Genomic DNA, 19,463 nt, shown 5'->3' with positions numbered 1-19,463 from the left:
CATGTTTAGATGCCACAAAAACGGAATTTTTAATACATTGTTCTCTGAAAAGAATTTTAGAGACTGATTTTACAAATATTGTGGCCCAGCTAGGCATCCGACGAGCATGAAAATTTTCCTGAAATAGTTTTTCACAATGACGAGTTCAATGAGTGGTTGGTACTTTGAAAATCTTGAAAATATGGCATAGGGTTGGCACGTGTGGGATGTGGTTGATCACTGGCTCACAAAGCATGTTTTTATGAAAAAATGTGGGAGGTTTTATTTAAAAACACGGGAGTTTTAGGTTTTATTTAAAAACAAGGAAATTTTATAAAAAGTTGCCTTAATTTATATATAATTTATATTCTGGTAACTTTTTCAAAACAGTTTTTAAAAAGCTATGTATAAATATCATTTCACTACCTTATGTTACATATTTTTAACTCTAGTTGTGTGGGGGCATGTGAGATGTTTTCGTAAATTTCACCCAGCCATCATGTGCATCACCTTATGTTAGATCAAATGCTAAAAATTCACTGTTGTTGTGATTCAGATGGATCACATGATTGGAAATAGTATATAGGGCAACTATCTCACTTCAAATTGGTTCCCTTGGTATGACCCACCTGAATCATGGATGGATTCAGATCACTAATTGAAAGGTTAATAATCTTCCAAGTTTGTAATTGATCAATGGTGTCAATCACCTAACTATGGCTCTGCTTGCATGCATGACTTCGATATGAGACATTTAGATACGAATTTCCGACCATACTTGTTACAGGGATCCCATGGAACAAAAAGCTCAGTGGGGACCATCATGATGTCCGTGTGACATCTGAGCCGTCCACCCATTTTGCCAGCTCATAATAGGATGTGAACCCAAAAATCTGACGGACCCAAAGCTCAATTCGGCTTCACCCTGGGACCTAAGAAGGTATCAATAGTGGCCACTATTTTCTGCGAGCGAACGTGGCACCAATTACCTGTGTCCTGAGAGCTAGATCCACTCCGTCCATCAGTTTTGCCAGCTTATTTTAGTACATAAGTCTAAAAATTAGCTAGATCTAATCTTCAACTACAAAACGCAACAGGAAATAATGAGGATTAAATGCCAACCATTTAAACCTTCGTAGGGCCACAAAAGTTTGGTGATCAGGCTAATATTTTCGTTTTCAGTTCATCCTAGTGCGGAACGAGCTTATGAACTGACTGAATGGCATATAAAAATCACGGTAGGCCCCAAAAGGTTCCTATGGTGGGCGTTTCCATCCCGGCTGTTTATTGTCGCGTGGTCTTCTTGAGTTTTGGATCTGCCTCATTTTTAAAAACATGTCCTAATGCAAGCTGGTGAAACTGATGGACGGTGTGGATTTCTGATTTGAAATCTAGGTGGGCCCCACACAGGTTCCTCCTAAAGCGGCACAGGAAAGTCGCGTCCGTCGCACGGACGGTGGGCCCCACAGAACTTTTTGTTGCCCGGCTTCCCTCCCTCCCTCAACCGTCAGAGAAAAACCAGAGAGAGAGAGAGAGAGAGAGAGAGAGAGCAGCCATGAATTCCTCGTCCCCTGCCCCCTCTTCTTCATCATCTTCATGGCTTCTACGAGCCTTCTTCCCACGAGCAAAGAAGAAATCAGAAGAGAAGGAGTTGGAGGTGGACCCCGCACTTCTCCGCAAATACGGAGTTACAGAGCAGCTGCGCGACTTCCTCAAGTCCTTCACCATCGACACCTTCAAGGATTTCAATCTCTCCCTCCACTCAGGTCAGCTTTTTATTCCTTCTTCCCCATTTTCTTAAATCCCCCGTTTGGACGCGCTACCTGATTCAATTGCGAAACCTTCCCTCGTCTGATCGTGTTTGGCAGTAACCCCTCAAATTGCAGTTATTTCTCTTTCAAACCTGGCTCGATCTTTTCACGCGACCGCAGTTTTAGAGCTGTGGCTCTTCACATGGTTGCGCGGGGTTTCTACGTGGGCCCCGCCATCTACTGTCCAGGGCCTGGTTCCCTACGGGCAATCGATCTGGGCCATTCACTACTTACGCTACATGCTACAGAGGGCTGAACGCTACGCAACACTCTATCTCTATTTAAAACACTGGGGAGGAAGGCATCCGCAAAATGGCATTTAGGCTTCACAAAGGGCACTAGGGATTTCTCATGATCCTTATCGAGTTCACTAATGCCCTATTGACCTTCCAATGCTTGATGAATGATATTTTTGTTAAAATATACAAGAAGTTATATTGGTGTCCTTGGATGATATTTTAATTCACAACATTAGTTGGGAGAAGCATATGGGCCATTTGAAGCAGGCCCTGGAAATACAACATAAGGGCCTGTTTGGATGCCTGTAACTTTTCTAAAATGTAAGTAAGTTACAGGTGACTTAGTTACAGTTGACGTTTGGGGGAGGAAAGTCACCTGTGACTTTCTTTCAACCTATAACTAAGTTACAGGAGAAAGAGCCGAAAATCTTACAGGCGCTGGAGTCGTTTTTCAAGTTACCTGTAACTAAGTTACAGGTAACGGTCGAAAATTTTGAAATGAATTCGGTTGGGAAGACTTGCACCTGCATTGAAGAAGTTGTACCTACCCTCTCAGACAGAGTGAAGGCTGAAGGGCCATTGAAGGCAAGGCTACAAGAGGCCATTGAAGTTTATCAGGCTACATGCGGGTGCAATGAGGGCTACGAGGCTGACATTGGGGAGAAACGGAGCTCTGTATTGAAGAAGGTTGGTGGTCATTGCTGTATAAATAGACATCCATCCCTTTCCAATGTCTTCATCTCCCTCTCTCAGCCTCCTCCTCCCTCTCTCAGTCTACTTCCCCCTCTCTCAGTCTACTTCTCCCTCTCCCGTAGAGCTTCCGCAAGGTAAGAAACCCCTTTTCTCTCTTTTACGTTTTCCTTTCTTTCCTTTCTTTCCTTTTTGTTTTTCCTTCTGCGTTGATGGAGGCAATTTGGTGAGGTGGCGTGGATAATGCAGATGATCTGTGGGGCCCACCATATTGTATTTGTTTTATCTATGTCGTCCATCCATTCTTTTGGATCGTTTTAGGGCTTGATTCCAAAAACCAGGGATATCTAAATCTCAGGTGGACCACACCACTGAAAACAATAATGATTAAAAGTCCATTAAAAAACTACTAGGGCCTGCTGTAATGTTTGTTTCACATCCAAGCTGTTGATTAGGTCATAAAGACCTACATGAAGGGAACAAAACAAATATCAGTTTGATCGAAAACATTGGTGGCCCACCAAAAGTTTTTAATGGTGGGTGTTCAATCAACATTGTTTCCAGTGATGTGGTCCACCCAAAATTTTAATGTACCTTATTTTTGGGCTGATGACTTAAAATTTTCTGGAATAATGGATAGATGGTGTGGATGAAACAAATACATCATTGTGGGCCCACATAACACGTCACATAGCCTTCATGACTTCTGTTGTTTTTTTGTTTATTTGGTATTGCTGTGGATCTGAAGATTTGGGTCTATTGATATTGTTGTAATGAATTTCTTTTTCATGTTTTTCTTTTCTTTTTCTTTTTAAAAATGAGGATCTATTTTTCAGTTTCCATTTGTGGGTTCTGATGATTTAAGATTGATGTTCTTGTTTCTTTCCATTTCTTGGGTAAGGAATGATAGGATTGCTGCCACTTCTGTTTGATTGGAAGATCTTGCCCATTTGATCTTTGGCCTTCATCAATTAAAATCAGATTGCTGCCTTCTGTTTTGTGTTAATCATCAATTCGTGGGCAGCTGGTCCAAAGGTCGGGATTTTCCAATCTGGAAAATATTGGGTTATCCAGTGTGTGCCCATCAGATCAATGGTCTGGATCTTCCACTTACTGTCTGACAATCTGATTAGGGTTATAGCAACACTTCCATTTCTTGATGTTCATGTAGCAGAAAATGTACTCAATGGATTTCACCCTTTTAGATGGGATTGACATTGTGGGTGAGCTTAAGTTACAACCCCTTTCACACATGCCAATGTGGCAACTGTGATCGACACATGAACCAAAAAGAGACATCTTGGCTGTGGATCAGGTGAGCCCACCATGTTGATTCCCTGGCTCAAAATTCAGATCGGTCCACTCATCAGCACACAGGACAGCTTATCTGTTCTCTAATCACATAGAGCTCACCTAGCAATTCATTGTATATATCCTATAAAACCATAAATCGACTCAACTTCAGTGAATCTGAATGAAAAAATGGCAGACATGAGACCAACTTCCCCTTGAAAAGTAAGAACCCTGACAGAAACCCGCATTCTATCCTTGCTGAAGAACCAAACCTTCTAACCTCAAAACCAGGTCATAACTTATACATAGATCAAGAGCACTCCCCCTTCCCATTAACATCATTCATGATAGCCACGTAGTGCCCAAGACATTGTTTACATGTGATGATGGTGTTACAGCTACCCGAACAAGTGAAAAACCAACCCCAGCATGTTTTACCACAGGGGTGAACTGGTCCAGCTGTGTTTGGATCAGTCTGTTGAATGTACTGCTTCAAGAACCCTTTTGAAGGAGTGGAATGGAAAGATTTTCAAAGACGAACAATTCCATCAAAATGATTTGTCTTTCACACCTAAAAGGTTTCTTGAAAGGATCTATCTGCAGCAATATATCAAAGATAGGAAAGAAACAGTAATCAGTATTAGTACAAATGGGTGAAAATTGTAGAGATAAGCATCGTTATCATAACGCTGACAGTCTACCAATCACTTAAAACTGACTGATTTTGAAGTTCAAAGGCATCCAAAAACCAAACACCAGTTATGATTTAGATGATTGGCTCATACCGACCAAAAAAACCACTGGGAAAAGAGGAAATGTATGAATCTGGACAGACAGATAGTATCATCAAGCCCATCGTTTGTGCAGGTGGTTCCGACAAACTGGTAATCCAGACTGTTGAGGGACTGTATTACAATGGAAAAAGTGTAATATTGTTGCTAATTTTTACTTGAATATGTTATCTCAAGTTTTTTGCCCACATTACCAGTATTTTGAAAACATGTGCCCACTTTTATGATCCACCTGTTGATTAGTTTAGCCTAAGAATCGGCTAAACTATTTATTTACATTGGCTTAATAAAATGGAATAATTTTATCCCGATCTTTTTATGTGTCAATTTGATTTTTCAACGATTCTCTATTTCAACTCTATTCAATTCAGTGTGAATATCTAACTTATTATCTGTAACAAAATCCAAACACAAAAATAAAATTACCTAAAAGTAAGTAACAACTTACATCCAAATAAAATTACTTGTAACTTACTTACACCCGCAAGTAAGTTACGTGTAACTTTCTTACAACTTTAAAAAGTTATGGGCATCCAAACGGGCCCTAATGTAAACACCAATTTAAATGGACAGATGCTGTAATAGTAAGGACTTGAATATCTGGACTGGTGAAATTATGCACACATGGTAACAGATCAGATCCATTAATTCTCTGCCTTCTTTCCCTTCGAATCTGAAAGGTAAGGACAAAGTATCTTCAAAGTTCAAATATCTTTTTTCCTTTTCTTTTTTTAATAATAATACATAAATTAAAAAAAAAAAAAAAAAAAAAAAAAAACTATGCATGTTTGGCCATAAGTGATCCAATTGTATAAAAAATAATTTCATATCAATCAATACAATACATGCAATAAAATGTAAATGTTTAGTTATTTAATAAAAAATAATGCATCAATTTATTCACTCTATTTTAATATATATTTTAGAAAATAAAATTTTAATTATTTTTAATTTAAAAATCAAATTTCCAAAGGAAAGAGTGTAGCTGATCTATAGATCAACCTACACTCATCAACATATATTTTTCTACTCTTAGTTTGCATGTGAAAATGGAATAAATTTGGATTTCAACAAATTTCTTCCAATTTTCACCTTCAAATTTGAAATTTGTTTCTCAAATCCATGTCAATGCATGAAACTTACGTGTAGATATTGATACGTACTTGTTTTCTCCCCAATTTGTTGATTTTTTTTTTTTTTTTGGGTAAACAAGTAAAATGAAGTAAATCAAAATTGTCTCACCTTTGGGTTACCAGCCTGAATCCACTCTTGGATCACAATTCCTCCACCAAAATCACATTTTCATGCAAAACAACTCGAGTGGAGTTGTCAAAACACATGCATGGGCAATTTCCTTAAAAATAGTCTTGCCTGAAATTTTTTTTCTCTTTTTATATTCTTTTTCTTGAATTCCAACGATATAGGTTGTATTCGCTAGGTACTAGCAAAAATAGCAAGTATAGGTTGATATCATTCTAGTTCATAAAGGGAATCACTCAATACTTGTGAAGTATAGCAAGTATAGGTTATCTTTCAAAAAAACATTGCAAGCATAGGTCGAAACAATGCGAGTTTATAGGTTGATATGATGTAAGTTTTTAACGGACCGCTGCCAATATATTGTGATATCGATAATATTGCGGGATGTCGACATGTGTCCATAATAATAACATTGATATAAGGGAATTTTGTTATACACCCATTTTTCATTTCGCTACCATGTGATATTGACAAATCAGCCAAGATGTTCTGTATTCGTTATGATACGGCTGTAAAGGCCGATACATATAGGCAACAAATGTGATTGTTATGCGATACATGGGTGAAACGGGGACTTGGTTGTTTTGGATCGTATCGACCATTACGGGGCATAACGACTGTTACTCCCGTAACGTTGAAAAATGGCAACTTTTTTATATTCAAATTCATTTTCTCCTCATTTTTTTACTTTTCTTATTCCAAAAACTTCTCTAGATTATTCTACAGCAGATTTCGATCACTCTTACTATAGTTTTTAGGATGAAAATGGTAGATTGAAGCGATTTGGGGAAATAGAAGCTCTGAGAGCTATTTTTTTTTTAAATCGAAAAAATGGTATTTATGCCTTTTTCTGATTTCTAATTTTAATGATTGATTGTGATGCGTAAATATTAGAGACACATAACCATGTTCATAAATTCACTAGACAACCTGATACAACATTCTCACCAAAGAGTGGACCATTACGCTACCATAAATATGTTCAAAAAAAAAAAGAATATATATTTTGATTATTTACATTATTATGAATTTTCTAAATATTTTTCCAGAATTTTTCTGGAAAAAAAAGAACTGTTACGGGGATCGTAACAGTCGTCACACTCACACCCCCATAACGGTGATGGTGGTGACCGTTACGGCCACTGTTACCGATGTGGAATACCTTGATATCAGTCGATATCCTCAATACATTGAATACTAGATGGGTTAGCGCCTATTGTACAAAGATTGAGTCCATGAAAAGTTGGCATGGCAAAAAATTATTTGCAGACTGCTGTGATTTCTGGAGGAATGGGAAAAAGAGAGAACGATCATTGTCCTACCTCCAGTCGGAAGGCTGACCAATAGGGCAACAGGAAATCAGGAACCTTGTCTCCTCTGTAAAATTCAAGTTTACTAGAAGGCCAGGCTTGATTATATAGGGGAGAGGATTGTCTGGTTGGGAAAGCAGGAAACCTAGTGAAAGGCTTTGATGGATTTAAAAACCAGATTCAGACAGTTTAGGGATATCTCAAATGTGTACATCCCGACATTCCCGACATCAGGAAGAGGACAGGGATTTGCATTTGTGAGGGTTGTATCATAGCAAAATTTCACCCAAGTGCTTAATCAAATCGGGGGAGTATTTGTTAAAGATCATTCGGCTAGAGAGCTAAATATGGTCTGGAGGTAGTGGCGAAAAAGGCTTAGAGGGATTTAGAAAAAGGTTGGGGGCTCTCAAATATTTCAATGTTGGAGTATCCTATGAAAAACAATGGAGTGGTGCCCTGTCGTTCTGAGGACAAGCTTACAAGGAAATGCTTATCAGACTGTCTAATGGCTAAAAAATGGGGTGTTTTGGTAATTGGGGAAGAAACTGGTTGGTTGCACCAAAATTATCCAGGCTGGGAAGAAAAACCTTTGGTGAAGTATGGTTGAAGTGTTTTCGTACCACAGTATAACAGTGGAGAAGGTTTCCGGGTGGATATCTGTTAGATGGGTGCTTTTAAACCCTTGAGACTTTGGTCAAGATGTTGAGGGATTTTATGGTGTGGACCCAGTTGAGGAATGTGGCTTTGATGGTGAGAGGTGAATGCTGTTTTCTTTTAATGATGGGCCATTTCGTGGAATTCGCAGGTGGTCCAAAGAGGAAGAAGAGGGATTGATCTGCCAAGTTGGGTCCATAAATATTCTTTTGGTCAATTGGAGAATTGAAACTATATTGGCTCTAGGGAGTGTCGATAAGGTGGAGACAATTGATGCAACAACTGTATCTCTGGAAATGGTTGAATTGCCTGCATTAGGATAGTGTAATCTCAGGCATGGGAAGGTAAGCAAAAGAATTAAGCACTAGGTTGAAGACCATTGCCATGTAGTCGATATAGTTTTAGGGAGCCGGTTGGAAAGCAGGTGGAGGTTTCTTAGATGAAGAACTTTTTAAAGAAGAAAGAGTTTCCTGGTGGGTTATGTCAGGCCAGCTTAGCTGAGGAGGTTAAAGTGGAGGATTTCCCAGTGGGCAACATTGTAGATACTAAGGCTGGTGAGACAGTGAAGTGGGAGACTGCTGAGGCTAGGTTCCAAGATGGCAGGTTCGTTCAAGATGATGTGATAACTAAAGGAAGGTCCATTATCATCTTTTTCTTTTTCTTTTTCTTTTTTAAAGGTGCAAAGGTCACTTTCAATAATTCAATTTTGAAATGCCTGAGATTGTAGGTTGTCAATGAGGACAATTGTCTCGTAGCCGTTTTGAACCTAATGCGACTTCTTCTTCTAAGGAAAGGTGTCCCATTAAGGGGGAATGGTCACTTTGCCCAGGAGAGTGGCAATAGGTGAAGGCATCTTAGGAACTTCACATGGGGAGAAAAGTTTGCTTGAGTTACAAGAGTTAAATATCTCACCTACACGTACATGGGTAAAGATAGTAAAATACAGAAAATGGCAAAGTGTGCAGGGGATGCGCATGGGCAATAAGGCAAGTTTGAAGAGGAGAAGGCATATGTCTCGAAGCAACTAACCTAGTTGGCTTGGCCCTAGGGCTGCCAACGGGTTGGGTTGGCTCGATTCAAGTTGGTGCAACACGCACCTTCTTCCTTTTGGATGGGTCGTAGAGTACTTCTACCCTTTTACTTTGAAGTTTCATTCTTTTAGGGCTTGGACCTGGATTCGATTGCATGTGGGTGCCCACTATGGTAACCACTGATCTTCCTACCATGGTTACCAGATGCAAGGTTGAATCAAGTAAGTCCATTTACATAATCGGGACCACCCGAATTTATGGATTAAATTGCACACACGTGTGCCGCTTTAACACACGCCTAGTGTGTAAACCGGCTGTCTTACGTGCTTGACTTGGAAAACCTCATTAAGTTGCTTAGATTAATTAATATATAATTTTTACTAATAAAATTAACCCAGCCCCGACTAGACCCATTTTGTAACTGGATCCAAAATTTACAACATTCTCACCAAAGAGTGGACCATTACGCTACCATAAATATGTTCAAAAAAAAAAAGAATATATATTTTGATTATTTACATTATTATGAATTTTCTAAATATTTTTCCAGAATTTTTCTGGAAAAAAAAGAACTGTTACGGGGATCGTAACAGTCGTCACACTCACACCCCCATAACGGTGATGGTGGTGACCGTTACGGCCACTGTTACCGATGTGGAATACCTTGATATCAGTCGATATCCTCAATACATTGAATACTAGATGGGTTAGCGCCTATTGTACAAAGATTGAGTCCATGAAAAGTTGGCATGGCAAAAAATTATTTGCAGACTGCTGTGATTTCTGGAGGAATGGGAAAAAGAGAGAACGATCATTGTCCTACCTCCAGTCGGAAGGCTGACCAATAGGGCAACAGGAAATCAGGAACCTTGTCTCCTCTGTAAAATTCAAGTTTACTAGAAGGCCAGGCTTGATTATATAGGGGAGAGGATTGTCTGGTTGGGAAAGCAGGAAACCTAGGGAAAGGCTTTGATGGATGGAATCAAATGCGGATCATTTCACAGAATGTGTAAGGCCATGGTCGCCCATTCAAAAGAGCCATGAGAAAAGAAGTAATCAGGAACCAGAAAGCAATTATTTTAGCACGATAAGAAACTAAATTAGTTTATATCTTTCTAACACTGCTTTGATCTGTATGGGGGAGTGGCAACATCTATAATTGGGATGGACTAAATTCTGAGAGGGCATTGCGGGGAATCATTGTGATATTTGATGTTGGTTTGTTTCAAAAGGAGGATTGCCACTTTGATGTCGGGTCCATCTTAGCCTCATTCTTGTTAAGATCATTACAGGACAACTTCCCTGGATTTTCACTTCAGTGTACAGCCTGAGTGATTCGTTGAGAATGGGAAATTTTGGGGAAGAATTACACTTGGTTTAGCCCAAAATGGAGAATCCCTTGGTGCAAGGGGATTTCCATGTTATTGTGTTCCAATGGAAAAGGAGGGCAGCAGGATGTCTTCGAGAAGCATGAATGATTAATCCAAATGGGTTAAAGAGAATGGGATGATTGATCTTCCATTTGGGGGGCAGGTAACCAAGATGACCTGTCGATGTGCAGTCTTGGCTGGTTTATGGTTTCTTTTTACTAAGTTGTGCACTTCCTAGGGTCTCCTAGTGTGCAGGTCTCACACCAAATTCAGATCATTACCCAATTATCCTGGATATTTTTTTTTTTTTGAAGGATAATGAGTTTATTTTATTGAAAAGTTGCTTGAAAAATGTTAAGACAGCAAAGAACAATTATCCTAGATATGAAAATGGAGTTGTGGCCTCTAAAGCCCATTAGATTTGAGTTGGTGTGGATGGGTGAGAAGGGTTTTAAGGAGGAATGGTAGCACCCTTTTAACCAACTGGTGATGCATCCAGAAGACGAGCTGAAATTGAAATTCTTGAAGAAAATTAAGAAATGGCAAAAGAATCACTTTGGGGTGGTTGAAGAAGAGTTTTTTGAAGAGATTTAGGAATATCAAGAACTTTGTTCAGAAATCGCGAGTTTTGTGGACATAATTGGGCCAATCCCTCTGATACCATGTCAAAGGAAAAAAAGAAATTGGGAAGAAAAGGAACTTGGAGAGACTTGGATGTCTAGCCCTCTCTCTTCATATATTAAGTGAATGGAAAAATTACATAAACTACCCTTAGAAAAAAAGGATAAAAAAGGAACAAAAATAAAAGAGAACTAATAAAAGTGAAATAAGAGGCCCATGGCCCAAGTCAGGCTCAAGTGAAGGGAATGGCCCATGGCCCAAAGGGATATGGCCCAATTATGTCTACAAGTTTCTATATAAGTAAGAGGATTGGTAGTTGATGAGCTTGAAAAATCTTTAGTTCAGTTTAATTTTTGAAGCCCAAGCTCCATCTCTTGAAAAACACTTTTCAGAAGATGTTAAGTTTGCCATTTCGTACTTGGAAAGGACTAGTCCCCAAGTCTTGATGAATTTCCTCCTGTTTTTTTCCCCATATTTTAAGGGGGAATGAAAGAAGACCTCTCTCTCTCTCTCTCTCTCTCTCTCTCTCTCTCTCTCAAATTGTAACACAAATTTTATTAAAACCACTAAAAAAAGAGAGATACAAAAGAAAGGAGGATGATGAGGAATCATTTGAGGACTGTTGTAAAAACGCAAATCATACAAAAGATATTCCAAGATTCAAGAAATCTTCTCATTACATCCCTTAAACTAGGGGAGACCCAATGCCCAATAGATCACTTGGTCTATGGCTCTAAATAAGACCACCTTAGGAGATTCTGATATGTTATGGGAAGTTATATTATAGCCCTCTTTCCACACTATCAAAGCACAACCATAAGGAGATATGCTAAAGAATGAGCTTCTTTTTAGTCCTTGTCCCCCAATCGTAGGCTTAAATGAACACATCAATGGACTCTAGAGAGATTCATATTGTTCCAAAGAAGCTGAATAGCTCGCACCTGATCACCTTTATAAAAAGGTGTTCATCCTAGGAGTTAGCCTTTAAGGCGTCAACGTTAATGAGATGAATGTGATCCTGGAAGTCAGTAAACTTGTCAATTTCCTTGTCCGTGAGGTTCCTACAAAAATCGAGGAGACCATGCAGTAGAGTTTTCTTCACCAAGAAACAGTTTGAGATAACTCCCTCCTGCTAGATGATACGTTGAAAATGCCTGGATACCCTTCCATGCTGAAAGCTTCCTTTCGACCCTCTTAATCACCGTGTCCTACACCTAATTAATGGACTTACTGATGCATAATAGTAGATCGAGGGACGTCGTGGAAATGGAACCAGCCATGTGCCCAAATTTGTTGGCCAATGCTTGATTCTCTTCCTCATTTAGGCAAACACCCAACATTTCACTCTTTTGTTGATTAGTTTTCTAACCAAACATTGCTTCAAAACACCTCTTTTTCTTAAGTTAGCAATTGGATCTTGGTTCATGTTGCAAAAGAGTGTGTTAGAGACTCAGCGCATAATCGAGATGGGCAACTTGGAGGTTGTCTCCACTCACCCTAAAGCAAACAATCAAACTAATCTTAGAAGCTTCTACAATCATTCTTCTCAAAGCCTTCCCTTGCCTAACGCCTCTTGATCTCCGAAAGAATCCTTTTGGAGTTCCATTGATCATAATGTACTAAGCTGATTCGACACATTTTGGTATTTATTTTCTCCAGCTCACCTCAAAATCCATTCTCCATAGCATCTAGAGGGTCTTAGCAACATAGTGATGTGTTTTTTTCATGCCCAGCTTATAGATCACCTCCAGTTTGCCTTCTCTATATCTTGAATTTATACATTCATGTGCAACCAAGGTTCCATGCATAATTTGCTGATCGAACCAAAAAAACCCTGCAGATTGGATATCGCCCCATGCAATGCTTGCCTAAGTCTTGTGCCAATACTTGAACCAAGATTTTCTAGGGATTGCCAATCAAGTTGATAGGTTTAAATTCTTTTAAGCACTCCAAGCCTGTATTGAGAATAAAGACGATGAAGGCAACACCTCTCTTTGGAAAGCTTTCCTTTGGCATTGAACTCCAATACATATTCCATGACGACCACGACGATGGTGATAAGGAATTAGTTTTAACATTATTTTCAATGTCTTCCTTCGGAAGTAAGAATGGAGTTGATGGTGTTTCCAAAGCCACATCGTTACAGGGCAGAGATAAAGGGAAGGGAAGTCAACTAGAAGTCGGTTAGCTACCTACTGGTAACGACGACAGGGACTGGAACTTGGTCCCCCCAGAAGGCGTTATCGAAATCCGGTGGGAGACAGTCGCAGCAAGTATTTATCATACCCCACCCTATTCGTTAAAGGCTACCCTCATGGATGGTTCCCTCTTAACCTAGAGAAGATTTTTGGCCGAGCCGGAGCTGTCATGGACGTAGTTATGCCTAGAGATAGAGACACTGGTGCTTACCGTGGCTTCACACTGGTTTGCATGAGCAACGAAGTTGAACTAGCCAGGGCAGTGGCCATGCTCCATGGAGTTAGCTACGACGGAAAAAAAAATGTTAGTCCAGAGGGCGCGCTTTGGATCGGAAACCCTGCCTGCTTTTGCCCGCCTGAAGCGTCCCTCTCCAGGAGCTTCCAAACTCCCGATTCATCACAGCGGCCCCCCAGGGCCATCTCTGAGGCCGTCTCTTCGCTCCGTCGGTCCTTTCAGAGACACTCTTCTTCTGGGCCCTAATGCTAACGCATCGCCCACCTTGGCGCCAGAAGGGACCCCGATCGTCCCGATCGGCGCTGAAAGAAATGTTAATGGCGATGAGCTATGGGACGTCACTGTCGATCAGGAAATATTTGAGAAGAATAGAGCCGAACTGGCTAAGTCGGTGGTGATCATAACGGAAGAGGGCGCGTCGATATCGGTAGTCAGGGCATGGATTAGCGATTGCACAGGCTTCCAATATGGGAACTCCGACATCAAACCTTTAGGCTACAACGCTCTGTGGGTCAGGGTTTGTCCGGGCTTAAACCCGGAAATGCTTAAAATGGCAGGTCACTTGCATGCTTCGGGTCTGGTTGTTAAGATTTTAGATTGGGATGAATTCTCTATCTTCAGCAAAGAGAATATCTGGCTGCATATTTGGGACGTCCCGATGGAATGTTGGTCCGACGACTTCATTATTAAAGCTATATCCCGACTCGGGTTCATCCTAGAAATCGACTCCAAGACTCAGCTAGGAGTGGAACTGGGCGTCATCAGGGCTCGGGTGAGAAGAGAGAAAGGTTCTCCCCCTTCGACCCACGTTCGAGTCAAGGTCGATAATCGGGTCATTTCGCTTTTGGTCCAGAAGGAATTCTCAGAGTCGACTCAGCCCAGATGGGGTGATGTGTGGAGTTCTAGGGAGCCGGTGGGGCAGCCCTTATCGCAGATGCAGGAGAGCCCGAGGGAAGGAGTTCCGGTTCCATACTCGAGTGGACTACCAACGCACAGGGCTGTCAGACCGCCTGCAGAGAATGTCACCAACGACAACGTCCAGCCTTTTCAAGGGGTACGCGGCAGCTTCTCCTCTGCTTCGGCGTCTCATTTGACTGACGATATCCCAGTCGTTGGCATGAATATCTCACTTGCGTCAAAGATCGCGACACGTGTCCGGAAACCAGAGCTCCCTTCTCGAGCGGACGACCTTTTCTCTCGATGGACAGCTATAGTGCAGCCACGTAGCTTTCCGTATCACCAAATCTCGAGACTTAATAATGATGATGCCGTGTTAGCCAGAAGATCTCATCACAAGTCGCTCGATATCCCAATCGACGGCAGTAGCACCCTCCACGTGGAAGATTGGACAACATCCCCGCGGCTTACATCCCTCATTGAAATCAGATTTGTTGAAGTGGGTCCATTCTCGACCCGAATCCGACTTCCTCCAAACAATTGCCCCTCCTTCAATCTATCCGACCCGTCCTCGTTAACCCTAAACCTTTTCTTATGCCGCACCCGACCACCAAAACCGACATACCTCTTCCTACTACCTTCACCCACACTCATTTCCCCAACCCATAGCCTTCTACCCACAACCATTCTCCTTCGGCCCTGGGCGACGATATCTCCAGATGAGATATTTCAGATAACCTGCTATCCGTATCCATGTCTGCCTCTCCCCTCCCTTCAACTCCTGCCAACTCGGTGTCCAACTGCAGAGACTGGGTGGATTTGGGCCCTATTACTCTATTCCAGGAGGAGATCTCCAGTGATGTGATTGTTGTAGAACCCCTTCAGATGTGTTCAGAGATTCCATATCAGCAACAGGGAGGCATTTCGATGGTGAACACAGAAGGCAAAAGTAGAGAGGAAATTTATGAAGAAATTCACGACAAAAAATGGACTAGAGATGCAGTGGGTCACGTGGGCCGATTGTTGGGCCTCTTGTTCGGTAACCGACCAGAAGACTATACCGGCCTATTCCAATACATCGAGAACAGGGGTAGGCCCTTACCTCCAGCTAGGACCTCTGCCAAACAAGTCCCCCGTTCCGCAAGCAATAGAGAGCTTCTTAGGCTTCAATCTTCTCCGCCTTTAGCATCCACGTCTTTTGCTAGACGTGGACGGAAGGGTACTCGGGGCAGATCAGTTCCCTAATGATCATTCTATCTTGGAATGTTAGGGGAGTCAGCTCCAAGCAGAAGCGGAGCCTTATCAAAGGTTCTATTCGGAGAAAGAATCCGGACGTCATTTATCTTCAAGAAACCAAAGTCCCTTCGTTCTCTGATCGTCTTCTGGCTACACTTTGGGGAGCTCAGGATGCTAAGTTCGTCTCTTTGGATGCAGTTGGCTCTACGGGAGGCATCCTTATCGCTTGGAAGTCCTCTAAATGGGACTTGCAGACTTCCTTGTCGGGTGCCTATTCAAAAGCGGTTATTCTCCAAGATAAGTTCTCCAATTTCCGTTGTATTATTATTTCTGTTTACGGTCCTAATGAAGATTCTTTAAGGCTCAACTTCTGGGACGAGCTGATTGCCATTAGACAGTCCTTTTCAAGCCCATGCTGTTACATGAGTGACTTCAACGTGATTCGTTTTGCAGAGGAACACTCTCATAAAAGGAGAACCCTTGTCATACAATCTTTCTTCGATTGGATTCAGGCTAAGGAACTCGTGGACCTTCCTCTGGCTGGAGCCAGATTTACTTGATCTAACAGTCGCAGATCTTAGATTCAGTCCAGATTAGACAGATTCCTCCTATCCATGGATTGGGTTGAGGAGTTCCCTTCAGTGTGTCAGTTTGCCATTCCCAGGACGACTTCGGACCACTGCCCTATTCTCCTCTTGGTAATCAACACTGATTGGGGCCCTAAGTCGTTCAAATTCAGTCCAGCTTGGCTCAACATTGAGGGATTCAAGCAGAAGATTGTGGAGTGGTGGGCCTCTTTCCAAGTGGATGGTTTCGCTAGTCACAGGCTGATTTGCAAACTAAGACTCCTAAATGAGAAAATGAAAGACTGGAAGACAGAAGTCCTTCGGAGGAGAGAAATCGAAACTGAAGCTTTATTTGCTGAGTTGCATCAAATCGACTCCAGTGCTGAAGGCGATGTTCTCCCTATGGACGTCTTATCCAAACGTATTCTGATCATTCAATCCATTTCCTCCAGATCTCTTGAAGATGAATTGTCTTGGAAGATAAAATCGAGGGCTAGGTGGATCTCTAAGGGAGATAAGAACACCAAATACTTCCACAACATAGCTAACATGAGAGCTCGGGCTAAAGCCATCCTTAGCATCATTGTTGACGACAGACAGGTTGAGGACAGAGACGAGATTTCTGACATCGCTGTGGACCACTTCTTTTCTGTGCTCTCCTCGGAGGGATGGACCAGACCCCGTTTGGACGGGATCCCTTTTCTCTCGCTCCTGAGATTGGAAGCCGATTCTCTGGAGGTTCCGTTCTTGGAAGAAGAGGCAAAAGCGACCCTTGATGCGATGGAAGGAGACAAATCCCCTAGGCCTAATGGGTTTCCCATGTCCTTCTTCCATCATTTCTGGGACAGTGTTAGGCCAGATGTCATGAATTTCCTAAATGAATTCCACTCTAGAGGAAAATTATCCAAGGGTATTGGAGCTTCATTCATTGCCCTTATCCCCAAAGTGGTCGGAGCAAGCTCTTTTGCCGAATTCAGGCCCATCAGCTTGATTGGCAATCCGTACAAATTTCTGGCAAAAATCCTATCCATAAGGCTAGCTTCAGTTATGGAAAAGCTGATATCCAAGTATTAAAATGCTTTTATTAAGGGAAGACAGATCGTTGATGGTGCGCTAATAGCTAATGAAATTCTTCACTCTTCCCACATGTCTGGGAAGAAAATTGTGTTTTGTAAGCTCGATATTGAGAAGGCCTACGACCACGTTGACTGGGGCTTTCTTCATTATATGCTTCTCCGTATGGGCTTTGGCGATAAATGGAGAATGTGGATCAAGGCCCGCGTCGAATTGCCGCATTTTTCGATCCTCCTTAACCGTGTTCCGAAAGGGTTCTTCCCTAGTTTGAGGGGTTTACGCCAAGGTTATCCCCTCTCTCCCCTTCTTTTTCTCATGATTGCTGAGGCTCTCTCTCAGATGTTGTTGAAGGGTCAAAGCGCTGGTTTTTTTCGAGGTATTTCAATGCCAGGGGTAGTTACGCTGATATCCCATATCCAATTTGCTGATGATACTCTTATCATGATCGAAGCAGATCCTAAAGCCATCAACAATCTCCACACTACTCTAAGATGCTTCGAGGCAGTTTCAGGGCTGAGAATTAACATGGCCATATCCAAGGTCTTTGGGGTCAATTTATCGGATTTACAATTAAATGCTTACGCTGAGCTTCTGGGCTACTCACCTGCCTTCTTGACGCTGTTTGTAGGTCTTCCGCTTGCTATTGGCTCCCCTCCGACAGCAATGTGGGACAAGGTTGTCGAGAGATTTCAAAAGATGTTGGCCAGATGGAAATGTAGGTACTTATCCATGGGGGGGTAGGCTCACTCTCATTAAAGCGGCCTTGTCCAACATCCCAGCATACTTCATGTCCCTGCTTATCTGCCCGCCATCTATTATGCATCGGATTGATAAGCTGAGAAGAGACTTTTTGTGGTGCGGCAAGGAAAATCAGAACAAATTCCATCTCTTGGACTGGCAAGATGTATGTAGACATTTCCAGGAAGGAGGCGCGAGCATAAAAAATCTGAAGGTAATGAATAGGGCCCTTTTGGGCAAATGGACCTGGAGATTGGGATCGGAGCCGGAAGCTTTATGGACCATAGTAATCAAAGGGAAGTACGGGTCATCCCCAGGAGGTTGGTGGACCAAGGATTCCTCAAACTATAGAGCCTCTCGCATTTGGAAAGGCATCCTGCGGTCCAAACATCCCGTCGTTCAGAATACTGCCTTTCATTTGAGGAACGGATCAGCGATTCGATTCTGGGACGACCACTGGACGGGAGAAAGGAGGTTAAAGGGCAGTTTCCCTTCGATCTATTGCCTCGCTGTTAATGAGAGTGCTATTGCCAGCTTTTTTCTCAATCTGTTTCAGGCACAGCGTGGAATATTAGTTGCTGCAGAAACCTTCTCGGTAGGGAGGTTACAGAGTACATTGCCCTTCTCGATCAGTTATCCAGGGTGATCCCGATCCAATCTGAGCTGGACAGGATTATTTGGACTAGAGACAAATCTTCTCGTTTCTCGGTTGAGTCTCTCTATGCTCTTCTCAGCCCCCGCCCCAAATGCAACCCCCGCCTCCCTTTTTATCTGGAAATATCCCATCCCTCCAAAATTTATATGTTTTGGCTGGTTGGCGTCTAAGAATCGGATTCTCACGATTGACAATCTTAAGAAAAAAGGGATGCAACTAGTTAATATCCGCCTTTGCTGTATGGGTAGCGATGAATCAGTGGACCATCTCTTCGTTCATTGTCTCTTTATTTCTCACATTCGGCAGGATTTTTCGTCCAGATTCAACGTTAGTGGCTGCGTCCCAGCCTCTGCCTCCTCTATGCTGGCTTATTGGCACGGCTTCAAGTTGGGTAAACTCAAATCGAAGGTGTGGAAAATGGCTATCCTGGCTATCTAGTGGGTGTTCTGGAAGGAGAGGAACGACAGATGCTTCAACAACTCTCAATCTTCGGCTCAAGTTGTGGGCTCAAGGGCGAAACGATTACTAATTGAATGGGCAGCTTTCCTTAAGGACTTTAATTTTCTGTTTTTAGGCTTATAGCCTTTTTGTTGCAATGCTTGCCTAAGTCTTGTGCCAATACTTGAACCAAGATTTTCTAGGGATTGCCAATCAAGTTGATAGGTTTAAATTCTTTTAAGCACTCCAAGCCTGTATTGAGAATAAAGACGATGAAGGCAACACCTCTCTTTGGAAAGCTTTCCTTTGGCATTGAACTCCAATACATATTCCATGCAATCACCTTTCACTTCCCGCAACAACAACAACAAAAAAAG

General features: G+C 42.0%; 1 protein-coding gene across 4 annotated transcripts in view; it reads left to right on the top strand.

The window, feature by feature from the left end:
• Positions 1-1,471: 1,471 nt before the first annotated feature.
• Positions 1,472-19,463, top strand: part of LOC131246451 (uncharacterized) — a 34,818-nt gene continuing 16,826 nt past the window's right edge. For 2 of the 4 annotated variants that reach the window (XM_058246606.1, XM_058246607.1), the window contains exon 1: positions 1,472-1,745. In XM_058246606.1, the coding sequence (XP_058102589.1) occupies positions 1,535-1,745 (211 nt within the window). In that variant the 5' untranslated portion in view covers positions 1,472-1,534. The remainder of the gene's footprint in view (positions 1,746-19,463) is intronic. The other 2 variants (XM_058246609.1, XM_058246608.1) reach the window with 1 other exon arrangement.

The sequence above is a fragment of the Magnolia sinica genome, chromosome 5, assembly GCF_029962835.1.
Source record: "Magnolia sinica isolate HGM2019 chromosome 5, MsV1, whole genome shotgun sequence".
NCBI classification, from domain to species: domain Eukaryota; kingdom Viridiplantae; phylum Streptophyta; class Magnoliopsida; order Magnoliales; family Magnoliaceae; genus Magnolia; species Magnolia sinica.
Note: the sequence above shows the minus strand (reverse complement) of the source record. Positions and strands in the feature narration are given on the sequence as shown.